This window comes from Cibotium barometz, chromosome 25 (assembly GCF_041138505.1).
Source record: "Cibotium barometz isolate CiBa-2024 chromosome 25, ASM4113850v1, whole genome shotgun sequence".
Classification (NCBI taxonomy): Eukaryota; Viridiplantae; Streptophyta; class Polypodiopsida; order Cyatheales; family Cibotiaceae; genus Cibotium; species Cibotium barometz.
Window position 1 is genome coordinate 15,848,219 of NC_141070.1, and position 14,052 is coordinate 15,862,270.

Below are 14,052 nucleotides of genomic sequence, written 5' to 3' on the forward strand. Positions count from 1 at the left end.
TATTCATAAGCCTCATGCATAAACCTTTTGTTGCATGAGGCTTATGCATATGGCTAATGCATTATCCATACGCATAAGTCTCATGCATGAGGCTTATGCATTAGCCTCATGCACGAGGCTTATGCATATGGATAATGTATAAGCTTTATGCCCTAGCCTCATGCATGAGCATAAGGCATATGGCCATCTCTTGAAAGAAGAATAGCTCTCAAAAGACTATCCATAGAGGGAAGAAAAAATAACAAACTCTAATCTTAAAAACCCTATAATATGTAAAAGCATAAGAGAGGAATCATAAAAAAGAAAGATCTCTTACCTTATAAGGCTTGTATGTGTCGATAATCTACAAAATCAAACCAAATAAAGAAAAAAAGTATTAGTAACCCTAATAGAAAGCATATACAAAACCCTAATCTAATAGAAATCTTCATAAAAGCTTTTGCATAACATAGATAAATTATTGAATATTATTTTCCATTCTCATTGAAGCTTAACCCTAACCCTAGATGCTACATAGAAAGCCTAATAGAGAGCTACCCTAGATGGAGAGCTCTCCATCAAAGCTCTCTATTAGGGTTTTTATGTAACATCTAGGGTTAGGGTTAAGCTTCAATGAGAAGGGAAAAAGAAGAAAATAACAACTTAAAAGAGAGAAAAGAGAATCACAAGAAAGCTTTCATGGAAAGCTTGTTGCATAGGAGATGAAAGAAAAGAGAAGACAAACTTTGCTTGAGCTTGAAGAGGATAGGGTAGGAGAGGTAGAAGTGATAGATTAGACATAAACCTGTAAAAAAACCCAAGGTATTAAGTTTAGGACATTCAAAAAGATAAAATCGGTGTGGCGACAAAAGAAGCAGGAGTACTTTTTTTAGGCCACGTTGCTGAGCAATTTTTTGTTTCTTTACAGTGTAGCATTGTTTAAAAGCCTCGATATTTTCCTTCCGAAAATGTTGCCTAAAAACATTATTGTGTCCCCAATGTGTTGTAGTGTATGACATTTCCCAAGCTTTAGTACAGTCATGGTTTTGGAGTATTTTGGACGGCTATCATTACATTTCCCGAGCAACCTTCAATACAGTCAAGGTTTTGGAGTATTTTCAAAACCCTTCTATGCTAGATAGAGGAATTCCTACCATTTTATCTTCATCGATCTTTGCCTTCAGATTGGCAAGTTGTTGAAGGATCGAGCCTAAAGTTCTCAAGTGTTCTCCCATGAATGCTAGTGCTTTGATTCATTTTCAAATTATTATTATTCTGCTTGAGAAAAACCTTAGAGTTGATACCTCCTTGGCTGATTTGTCAAAGTCCAAATGGTGGATGAGACTATTTGAAAGGCCAAGACTCATTCTTGTCATACTATTTGAAAGGCCAAGACTCATTCTTGTCATACTAAGCTCAAACCTTGTGAGAGGACCTTAATTTTTTTCCACGTGAGTGCCTTTGATCACGTGACCATACTCCATCCCTGATCAGAAGAAGCCGAATCTTTGTGAGAGTTGGGGCCGTTGAATCATCGACCATACTGCGGCTGAAGCTAAGGTAGGCGAGGCAGCATGCTAGGAGTGGGGAGGCGCCAGCATCACAAGGTGCTAGAGGGGCGCACGGTCAGTAGAAGGCAGCAGCTTATGTAGATATACTATATATAAGCGACGACTAACAGAGGTGTAGTCGGCGCTGGAAGAGTGGCAGGTGGCGCAGCGGGCCGGCGGCTGCTATAGAGGAGATCGTGTGGCTGGTGAGCTGCTTAGCATCGTCGTCTACATTTCAGCGGGCTCACTTCGTCTTATTCACACGTGTAAGGGTGAGACACTTTTAAAAAATGCTCTTACACGTCTCATCCCTACATGTGTCAATAAGACAAATCTAGGCGGCTAAAATGTATCATGTTTCGCACACGTGGCAAGAAGAGATAGCATCAATGCTTGTGATACATAGATAGCAACTCTTGTGGTCAGCACCTAGCTGAGCTATAGCTGGGTGAAGTGCAGACGACAATTCTGCCAATGGACAAAAAACTCTAAAAAATAACTTTGGCTTTGATACCAATTGATGGAATTAGGGTTTTGGTTTACACATGTGTAGGTAAGTTAAGGGGGATAAAAGCTACCCATGGTGTATGTTTTTTTGTGTGTGTGTGTGTGTGTGTGTGTGTGTGAGAGAGAGAGAGAGAGAGAGAGAGGTGAAGACTTAAGAGACAAAGTATTGCACAACTCAATAATAATCAAGTTGATTGATTGATATGTTGTAAAGCTTCACCAAGTACAATGCCTTTTATAGCCTTGGAGGCTCATCCTAATGATATCATTTCTTATGTCACACGTATATACTATAAATATATTATCCTAACCACTCTAAGAGTGGGTTCACACACACATGAGACTTTGTATCCCAACATACACTCCTTTTAGCAAAACACTCTGATTGGATACAAGGATAGTGAAAATGGCTAGATGGATGCTAATTCCAAGGTCTTTTTGGGATGAAGTGATTTTTACAACTACACATTTTTCAAATAGGTGTCATATAAAGGCCTTGAAGGATAAAACTTCTTACCAAGCATGGTATGGTAGAAAGCCACCTGTGGATTTTGAAAGCCAATTATATGCATTTGTGCCTTCACATCAAACAAGGAAGACAAATGATAAAAGTGTAAAGTGCATTATGGTTAGGTATAATAAAAAGAAAGGTTATAGGATGTACAATCTAAAAGTAGAAAGCTATTTAAGATGCAATGTTGTATTTTTGGAGTTTGATTTGATGGAAACCTTTTCCAAAAGTAGGTTGTGTATGAGGAACAATCATTCCAACCACCATCACATGAAGTTTAAGTAACTCCTAGAGTTACTCAAGTTAGAGAAAAGCAAACTTTAAGAACTTCTCGAAACTATATAGGATAATAAACTTTAGCATCTTTGAGAGGGACAAACAATAGCCTAAAGACAAAGATTATCACATGAACTGGATGAGCACATTGAAGATTTAAATTACGCCTTCATGGATACAATTGTTCAATCTATTGAGCCTATCACTTATGATGATGCTTAAATTTTTTAAGGGTGAAGGCCATGCATTTACAGATCGATTCTACGATGAAGATCATATATGGGGTCTTGTTGTTGACAAGCCTCTAGGAGTTTATATAATTGATACAAAATGGATTTTTAAGACAAATACAAATTTAATTGATAAATTAAAGGAAAATTTAGTAGCTAAGGGGTATATAAAAAAAGGGTATTGATTTTTAAGAATTTTTTGCTCCTACAAATAGAATGGCCGATACATTATTTCTTTGATAGCCATGTTTGGATGAAAAGCACATCAACTAGATAACTTTCTTAAATGGGGACTTTCTAGAAAAGGTTTATAAGAGGTTTTCATGTGAAAGCTAGAAACGGATGCAAAACAAACTACATTGGCTCATGTGAAGTAGAATATAGAGTAGTATTCACATTAAAGTGCTATGGCAATGCATACAAACCAATCTTTCATGCAAGGAATGAGCACATTGAAGTGCATTATGTGCTTGAACATCTAAATATATGCAAGCAACATCAAGGCATTCTATTATCCTATGTAAGATCTTCGCAAAGCTCTCTCTAAATATAAACTTGATAGCTTCAAGTTTGCTTTAGGCATGAGAGAAATTTTGAAATCTATATCTAGCATATGTAGATATACTTATCGCAAAGGGGGGATTGAAGGAGATTATGCTATCATATCATCAATATATCCTACATATTTTTGTATAGCCATGTTATAAGAGCAAGGCTCACTCAAATTAGCATCAAGATTTCTTAAGCTTGTTTTGTAAACTTAAATAAATGTGGCTTGGTCATGTGTAATATTGAGAATCTCTCTCTCTCTCTCTCTCTCTCTCTCTCTCTCTCTCTCATGCTTTGTGTGTCCTTATTAACTATTGAAAAAGCAAGCTGCTTCTACTCAATCTTTCACCCCTTCCTTGCCCATTGAGACAAAACAAAGGGAGCATGTTACTTGTTTCTCAAAAATTTGCTCTTTCTCCCCAAATCACCCAAGTATAAAAAGAGCACACAAGGATTAATTGTCAAAAAAGATGAACCCTCACCATGCATGGCTAGCTTAATCCTAATTACTATGATTAAGAAACACTAATCTTATGGTGGGTGCAACCTAATTAACAATATAATGATGATGAAAAGATTATGCTACCTAAGCTTAAGACTCAAGCACAATTAGATTATAAGATTGAGACTTGTAGTCATAAAGAGGCTTGAGAGCTTGCTTCATGTTTCATTGCTTGAAATGGCCCCCTTTTATATGAGGAGGTACACTCTTGTGCTTGTACATCAATGTGGGATAATTCTCTACTTTTCTCTCTAGCTCATATGTCACCTCAAATCTCAACACCCCTCCTTGATGGTGACTTGACTTGTCTTTGAGGCCTAAAGGCCATCTCTAAGAGTGAGGTCCCTTCCTTAATAGAGACTTGACCTATCTTCGAGGTTTAGACGTCTCTTCTAAGAGTAGGGTTACAAATTTTGGCTATTTCTTCTACCATGGCTATATCATCGGTGCTAGAGGGTAGGACATACAATGTTTTTAGAGAAGATATTTGGAGCTAGAGGCATCATTTTGTGCCATAAAGTGACCATCTTCCGTATAGTTGTTTTCTTGATTCTGTTTGGAGTAGCAATGTTCTTCCAAGTGCCCAATCCCATAAGCACTACAAATTCTTTTTGGTTTATTTTTTAAACGACAATTTACAAAGATGTGATGAAGCTTGCCACAGTGATTACACCTGGCAGCTTTTCCTTTTCCTGCATACACAACATTTTGATTGATTCCTTGAGTGCCATTTGATGTGTTTTTGAGTTTAGAGTCTTTAGACTCGTGCTCAAGTCGCAAAGACACAACTTTAGTTAGAGTTTTGACAGCATTTTTTAGTGTGGACACAAGAATATCATAGGGATTTTTGTCGACGTTGAGGAGAACTGCAACCCCTTCAACTTCTTCAATCTTCTTGTTGATTCCTGCTAGTTGTTGCTTGAGTGCCTTGAACTTGTTGATGTGAGCCGCCACAGTATCACCTTCTTCTTTGTCCAATTTGTAAAACTACATCAAAAGGATAATCTTGGAGCTCTTGGTTTTACTTCCAAAGACTTTGTTGAGTTCATCCCATGCCTTCTTACAATCTTTTATTCCTGCAATGTGATGCATGACTTCATCTCCCAAACTCTGAGCTATTATGCTAAGTGCTTTATGATTGGTAAATGTGTTAAGCGATGTACTATCACTATCTTCACTAGGCTAAATTAGATCCCATAGTCCTTTTCTCATCAAAGTGTACATGGTTTTCATTTGCCAAGTGTAAAAATTACCCCCATTAAACTTATTTTCTCTAATGTGAGTCTCTCCATCATGTACGACAACAAGGGGGTCTTAGCAATAATATCGGCAGTGTCTATCCCTCTTTACAATATACAATGAGAAGGTCGGGAAGGTCTTTGCACTTGATAATGATTCACAGTTAGTGTCTAGTCTCAGTTCAAGATTGACGATGGAAAAAATCTTCAATTGAATAATGTAAGTGAATGCGATGAATTTTGATGCAAGAGATGATTTCCCATTGTGGATTGACACCGTAATTTCCCAATTTTGAATTTCAATTAGCCCAATTTCTGCAAATACTACACTAATGATGGTAATTAGTGCTTAATTAGATGGTTTAACGATAACAAATTTTTGAGGTTAAAATTGAGCTTATGGATGCAAGATTTGAAAAGGCTTTTTTTAAAATGGACTCGAAGAGCACTTCCATTAGCTTCAAATTAAGCAAAAGAACCAGCTCATTTCTAATGAAAAACGACACAGATCACGATTTTCTAGCGATTGGTTTTTCTGCGTTTTCTCGGGATAAAACCCGACAAGATTCAAGTTTCAAGGGTTTTGTACTATGCTCTAGAGCTTTTCTCGTCGATCAGTGGATAAAACCCGACAAGATTCAAGTTTCAAGGGTTTTGTACTATGCTCTAGAGCTTTTCTACCAATTTGTTATGTAGATGGAGAACCAACGAAAAAACTAGAGATGACGAATGCGCGAATTGGATCAAATCCTCTTGGTAGTGTGTTAGTCTAGGGTTGAGAAACAATCTTCTAAAATCTTCTAAAATATCTCGGCTAATTTGAAATTTGGACCACAAATGGAAAAATTGGATAAGATTGAGGTTAGTGGATAATTAAACGATTAGTGAAGTAATTAGACTAATGTGAGCTATGGCTAAGCTAATGGAGAGGGGTGGCTCTGATACCATGTCAAAAAAGATGAACCGTCACCATGCATGGCTAGCTTAACCCTAATTACTATGATTAAAAAACACTAATTAATCCTAATTACTATGATTAAAAAACACTAATCTTAGGTGGGTGCAACCTAATTAACAACATAATGATGATGAAAAGATTATATTAACTAAGCTTAACTCATAATAACGAGGCTTGAGAGCTTGCTTCATGTTTCATTGCTTGAAATGGCCCCCTTTTATATGAGGAGGTACACTCTTGTGCTTGTACATCAATGTGGGATAAGTCTCCACTCTTCTCTCTAGCTCATATGTCACCTCACATCTCAACATTAATCATCATTGCCTTTTGTATACTCACATCTCTTCGTAAGATATATTGAGATATAGGGTTCCTAGTCTCTTATACTACATATGGTTAACCTTCAAACTCCCATCGTAGTCAAACTGTTTGTGTTCCATACCTAAGGACAATCCTCATGTGTAGCTGACATCTTTTACTTCATAAACCTAAGGCCAACCCTCATGTAGCTAGTGACTTTTACTTCACAAACCCTTCGATGATCAAGAGAAGGTAGAGATCAATCAAGCATATGACAAAATCATCATGGAGAAAAACCATCACACCTGACATAGATATAAAAGTACTATGAAAACCAGTGTCTTGATAAACATCAACAAGACAAGTAACTGTGATAAAAAATCCATAGCATAATTTGTGTTTCTTCAAAGCTATCTTTCTTCTGCCGTGGCTCCAATTGCCACCTTATCTATTTCGGGAGGTGTCCACTCTTCTTTTTATATCTGGTGGCAAAATGACAATAAACAAACAAGGGGAATGCTCCAAATTGATTTCGAAGCCAATGCCTCTACCACCTAAGTATATTGTCACACACTCTATGGCTCTCAAAAAATTTAATATCCTCCACTTGCAACACTAAAAAAGTGCTCTTTTAACGGGAGACTTGTGCCACCTCCTTGCCATACCTTGTCTTAAAAAAGAAAAACTCACACATACATGCATAAAAGTATCGTTACCATAGTTAAAACGATTTACTTTGGTTGACATTGATTAACATGTTCATGCACCATTATTTTGTGAGAGAAGTCTTTTGGAGCATCCATCTTGTTCTGATCACTACTCTAGGAATTCTAAAATGTGACCTCCTAATTATATTCACGTTATTAGATTTATTTGTTCAAAATGTGATTCCATTAACTTGTCTAGACACATCACAGCTCAATAAACACTTAACATCCTGTCCTATAGCCCAAACAGATGTACTATTTATATAGTCTAAACACATGTACTATTTTTCTAGTGGGGGGGATAAACATACCCATTCTTGGTTGCTCAAATAGATGTATTAATATTGGTCACTCATCCTACATTTTATAGGCATATCCTTCCATATATTAATTGGTACACACACACTTCCTTGGTTGGCAATTGACATACTCTTTCTTTAAAAATTGCTACATATACTCTTTCTTTGAGGACATACTTTTACTTCCTTCTATAGATTAGTGGTCAATCTCACTTTGAATTAGTATGTCATAACCTTCTTTATTACGGACCAATACACACATATGCTTATCTATGGATTGATACATCTATATGCTTCTAGAAAGTCGGTACACATGTATGCTTCTTCATGAGCAAAGGTGGATGTTGACTAGGATGTGGAAAATGTTGGGGTAGAGAAAAATGTGTAAACACTTGAAGATAGAGTGATCAATCCTATGGCTCCCTTTATTAATAGGGTCAAATGCAAACTGATGCTTAAACCCCTAAATTGGTTGTATTTTGGGTGGCTTATCACAAGGGGGCTATCTTTCTCCCATTTACACATAAAAATCATGACATATAATGTGTAAATAACCAAATTTGGGATGTTCTTGTCGACATTTCGACCACACGACCCTGTAATTGTCAACCTCTCTCTCTCTCTCTCTCTCTCTCTCACACACACACACACACACACACACACACACACCTCTCCAATGTGTGAAGCCCCCCTAGAGCAAATCAAAACTCTTTGAGCTATGGAGAGTCTTTGCTCCTCTCTCTAGTTCTCTCTAGCACACACCCTTGTAATGTGAAGCCCTCCTAGAGAAATCTCAAAACTCTTTGGACTCTGGAGAGTCTGTGCTCCTCTCTTTAGTTCTCTCTCTCTCTCTCTCTCTCTCTCTCTCTCTCTCTCTCTCTCTCTCTTACACACCCCTTTAATTGTTCGCCCCTTTATCTCTCTCTGTCTCTCTCCAGCTCTCTAACACACACCTCCAATGCATGAAGGCCCCCTTGAGCAAATCAAAACTCTTTGAGCTTTGGAGAGTCTCTGCTCCTGTCTCTAGCTCTCTCTCTAACACACACCCTCACCGCATGGAGCCCTCCCTGGAGCAATCTCAAAATTATTTGGACTCAGAGTGTCTTTGCTCCTTTGTCTAGTTCTCTCTCTCTTACACACAAATGGTCAGCCTCTCTCTCTCTCTCTCTCTCTCTCTCACACACACACACACTTCCAACGTGTGAAGCTCCCCTTGAGCAAACTCAAAACTCTTTGGACTTTGGTCTATGCTCCTCTCTTTAGCTCTCTCACACTCCCCCACCATGTCAAGCCCCCAAGAGCAATCTAAAAACTCTTGCTCCGTTTGACCTGGGTAGGGACGTGCAAGCGATACTGTTATGAGACAAGATGACATGGTCATGGGATCATAAGAGTTTTCGTCTCCAGCTGTTGTTTCTAGGTTCAGATCTCGGAGCTTCCTTGACGTCCCGAGCTTCAACGCACTTCCACTGACGACGAGCTCCGACAAAAATCGGCTCTTCTTTTTTGGTAGGCTCTCCCTCTCTCTCTCCCACTCCCTCACCCTCACCCTCACCCTCGCCCCGCCCCGCCCCGCCCCGCCCAGCCCAGCCCAGCCCCGCCCACTCCGATACAGTTTTCGTTCTAGTCTCATCCATGTTTCTCTGATGCACATTATTTGATCTGGCTTTTGTTCACCCTTTCTTTGTGGTTTCGTAGTAGGCACCTGCCTTCTGTGCCCTCACAGAAGAGTAATGTTGGCTGTATTTATTCATTAATAATGTATATCACTGTGTCAGTAAATCATGACGTCTAGCAAATCAAATCGCTAACACAGTCGAAATTCGGGGCATTCGGTCAAGGGTGTTAAGAGACTTTTCCCACGGGTGCAGTTGAGGAAATCTCTCAACTGCGCTGGCAAACCTTTGTATTCACTCCATCTTCTACATGCACTATTCCCACGCTGGGGTCCTTGAAAAGCACTTCGTTGGAGATAGCAGGTTTACCAGCAGTCATCACCAATCAGACTCAACACACAGAGAAAACATAACACAGACAAAACATATGGGAGATGAGAAATGCAAGAATTAAAAGGGGAAAATTCATGGGCTCTGCCAACTCTACTGGTGAAACTTCGTTTTCCCCCCTAACTTTGCCCATTTTTGCGCAGTTTGCAGAGCTGAGGTGTGGTTGAAAAATTCGAGGCAAGAAGAAGGGGTGTTGCGTGGCCTCAAAAAATGCAGTTAGGCGCAGATATTTGCTGTGTGGCAAAATTATATCATACATGCATGTGTAATGCAACAAGATGGAGACCGATGTCATGTTGATGTGGACTTGCCAATATTTATATCACTGTCAATTTTGGACTGCCCATGTTGAGCACTGAGCCTGATGTTGATGCCCAAGTCTACACTAGTGCTGATGTTGATGTCAATGTCAATGCCAATGTATATGTCGATGCTGCACATGGGAGTTTTGATGCCTAAGTTGATGTTTTTGATGCCAATGCTTTTCCTTTTCCTTGTCCTTGTCCATGTCCATGTCCATGTGCATCTTTTGCCCATGTCCATCCCCAATTGATGTGCCCATGTTATGCAAATGCTTTTTCATAGCCCATTTGCTCCTTCCATGCCCATTTCTGCAAGTATGTGAGAAAACTGCAGTAATTCAGTGGGGAGTTCCCGTGACATTGATCAGATCTCTTTTGCATTTTGTGCAGATAAGTCTCACAACATGCCGCGCCGACCAGCAAATCTTACTCCCAGGCGGCTGGCGGAGTCTGGCATATCGGACTCGTTCAGGTCTGTGGCAGCTCCCTTGAAGTATCAGACATCACCTCTAGTGTCCGTTTGTCTACTGTTACTGGTGAGTTGCTGCTCAGCAGTATTCAGAGATTATGATAGCCAAGATTAAGTTGAGAATTAAGAGCTCAAACATGATTTGTGGAGTACGCAGGGTATCATCGTATTACTCGGCTACTCCTTCTCTAACTCTAGTAAGTGGGTTCAATTAGACCATGTGTGTGGACTCTGGATGTCTTCTATTTTTTAGCTTTGCCTGTTTCCATATATGATTATTTACATTTTAATCGATTTTATTATTCTTTTTAAGAAAGATACGGGAAAGCTTGTAAGGGAGGGACGGCGAGGTACAACACTTGACGAGACGCTTAGTGAAACTATGGAAGATGAGAAAGGTATTTAGTAGACTGCCAACAACCAGAAAGCTTTGTTAAGAGCAAAGAATGCACAGATTCAAAGGCATTAACATAACATTTTTTTTCAGAGGAGTTTGCTTCCCGGCCCGAATGTAGAACTGCTGTGTGCCAAGTGCTCCCTCTTTTACGAGAAGTTTATGGAGAGACGATGAATCGTGTCCTTCATGTCGGGCCATCTACGTGTGGTGTTGTCTTGAAGCTTGTGAAAGATGAGAAGCTTGAGGCATGGGGCATACTACCTTTTGATCCGAGTCCTCCGGTGCACAGCATGTGTGAAAATCTAATCCGGAAGGGTCTGATACGGGTGGCCGATGTTTCACAGCCCCTATACTATAGATCGCGCTCTTTTTCGCTTGTTCTGGCTAACGATGTGGTGGATTCCATGACATCGAAGCAGCTGAATGTCACCCTAAGAGAACTGGCACGTGTCTCTTCAGAAAGTGTTGTGCTACTCATAAGTAACTCTCTCTGTCTCTCTCTTCACAAATCCCTTCTATATTCAGTTATGTGTGATGATTATAACATGGAAGGGCGATGGCTTAATTTGCAAAATAACCGTGCTTGGTTCCTTTAGAACAGGGTATAATATTGTGCACGGGTTTTGTTGTTTTCAGAAATTAGTATTTTTTCTGTCCTCATATCTTCAGAAAACTTTTTCTAGTGTTTTTATTGTTTTTGTTTGTTTGTTGTTAAATAAGTGCAATTATTCTCTCAATTTGTAAGGTTGGATTTATTCCAATCTTATGAAGGTAGGTATGTATATATATATAAAGATTTGAGGACCCTCTGTCTATTATACTCAACTTGAACATTGTGTTTGGGGGGGGGGGGTGTGCTTTTGCAGATGAGAAAGCAAATCAGAAGGTGCATGATGCTATTGGAGATGGGGTTAAACCTGCAAAAATGGTAAGCAGTTTTACTGTTTTCATAAGTGAACACCCCCCACCCCACAACCCCCCTCCCTCTCTAATGGCCGCATTTTATCGATGCGGTCACTATTTTGCATCCCATATGTCACCATTTGGTTCGGACACCCCCGGTTTCTAACCACTGTCTGGTGAGATTGGACAACCATGTAGACAAGAACAATCTATGAGAACAGGAACGTTTTGCATGCATATGCACAACTCATGTTTGCATGCATGTCTAGATGATTTGCTAGTTGTATGAGTCATGACTTGTTTTCATGTGCTGCCTGCATTGCCGTGGGTTAGTCCTGCAGAGCTGGAGACGCCCTCTGGAGTTTGCATCAAAAGCAAGGAACTGCTCCCTCAATTATAGAACATCAACCTTAGGCATGGGCATCACATATAGACATGAGCATTACACCAAGATGTCTCAAGGCCAGACCTTATGCTGCAGCCAGATAAAAGGTTGAAGGCCCATCTACTGAATCCAGATCAAGCGTTGAGAGCCCACTGGTCCTCACACGAAATCAATCGAGCAACTAGGGGTCCCACGCCTGTAACTGTCACCAGAGTAATCATAGACTGAAGCAAATAGATAACAGAGCCTGAAGCACATAGATAAGGACCACAGGGACCTACTTCCAAAAGTTAATATGAGGACCCATGAAAGCTTGATTCAGGTTCTCAGATGAGATCAACCAGCTGTCCCCAATGCTGACCTATCTCACAGACTTTGATGCTGGCACCCAGCAACTCCTCCTGTAAAGTAGTATTTTGAGTCCTGCATCTAGCACCAAGGATCTATCTGCATGTTTCAACTTTCAGAACCACATCCCAGCCTGATCCCACATTAATACACCCATTTCTCCAAGAGTCCCTCCATCTCCAGTAACAGCTCAGCTCTAGCCCGGCACATACAATGCATCATGTAACATAAATGCATCAACATTACATGTTGTCAACTCCACACCCCCAATGCCTTTAATGGCGTATGATGCATCATTAGCACATAGAACTTTACTACGTGAGGGTGTATCTCTCAAGGTAGCAAACAACTTCTTCAAGAGGTAATGTGCTTTGTAGCACCGCTATCAGAGTATCAATAAGCTTCAGATAAAGACAAGCATGAAGGAGGCATAGAAATAGCATTGCATGTGACTGTCAATGCATAGCCATCATGTGCGAAGTTTGCCTCTTCATTGGTGTCACTTGTAGCTGGAGCAAGACCTTGCTGCATCTTCTTCTTCTCACTCTCTTTACGCTTCTTGCAATCCTTAGTTACATGACTAGGTTTCTAACAATAGTTGCATCTCTTCTTCTTCTCAGTCTTCTCCTATTTAGACTTTGAGGATCTGATTGGGCTTGTGCTTTGCCCTTAGGCTTAGCATTAGAACCAGCCCAAGATTTTCCTTTGCCATGATAAGAGGCAGCAAAAGCCCGATCTGTAGCAATCATGTTGTTCCGGCTGGACCGGGATTGCTCTTCTTGTAACAAGAGAGCTACCAAATCATCAAATGTGTACAAATTTGAATTTTTGTTCATCAAGAGGCGGAGAGTGGTAGCATATTCTTGATAGGATTCACGCAAACCATTGAAAACTGTAGAAACAAGTGAACTGTCAAGTATCACCTCATCAATATTGATTAATTGCTCTCGCAAATCCTTAACACGGGTGAGAAATCCATCCATAGAATCACCCTCAGTCATATGCTTCATGTCAAGCTTTTTCTGGAGATAAAGTACACGAGCTTCTTGTGGATTTGATACAAAGAGGCAAGTATATCCTATGCACCCTTAGAAGAAGTACATGAACAGATATGAGGAATGACTTGCCGTTTACACAAGAGAGCAATCAAGGGATGAGCGAGCGCATCTTCAGCATCCCATCTGAGTTGTTCTTGTGTAGAAGAGACAAGTGTAGGCGGTGCACTTTCACTAGAACCAGAATCACTCTTTCCAACAGTGGATCAATATGTCGTAACTCAGCACTAGATACATATACCCACAAATTCTTTGCAACCAGTACATGCTTCATCATATATGCCCACATGGGATAGTTAGTTCCATCCTTGACAGAGAGTATCCCAAATACATCATTATTAGCCATGGCTCAAAGCTAACTAATAATCTTTCCCAAGCAAATGTTGTTGCACAATGCAATGCAAACCCTCAATGTCCACTGAAAGGCATCCTTTTATGATGCCCAATGATTCACTGATGACAAGGACCTGCAAGTGTATTGAGACGACAGAGTGTAGGGATATAAAAGTTATATGAATAGAGGCTTGATGACCAAAACAGACCCGAGAGATCGGTGTTGGAATGTTGTACGTCGATGCCAA

General features: G+C 39.9%; 1 protein-coding gene across 2 annotated transcripts in view; it reads left to right on the top strand.

Annotated features, from left to right (window-relative positions):
• Positions 1-8,929: 8,929 nt before the first annotated feature.
• LOC147624299 (putative pectin methylesterase CGR3) overlaps positions 8,930-14,052 on the top strand; it is a 47,790-nt gene continuing 42,667 nt past the window's right edge. Inside the window, exons 1-6 of one of the 2 annotated variants that reach the window (XM_086819268.1) lie at positions 8,930-9,115; positions 10,305-10,386; positions 10,541-10,580; positions 10,697-10,781; positions 10,871-11,260; positions 11,647-11,708. In XM_086819268.1, the coding sequence (XP_086675394.1) occupies positions 10,319-10,386; positions 10,541-10,580; positions 10,697-10,781; positions 10,871-11,260; positions 11,647-11,708 (645 nt within the window). In that variant the 5' untranslated portion in view covers positions 8,930-9,115; positions 10,305-10,318. Of the gene's footprint in view, positions 9,116-10,304; positions 10,451-10,540; positions 10,581-10,696; positions 10,782-10,870; positions 11,261-11,646; positions 11,709-14,052 lie in introns of both variants that reach the window. The other variant, XM_086819267.1, reaches the window with a different exon arrangement.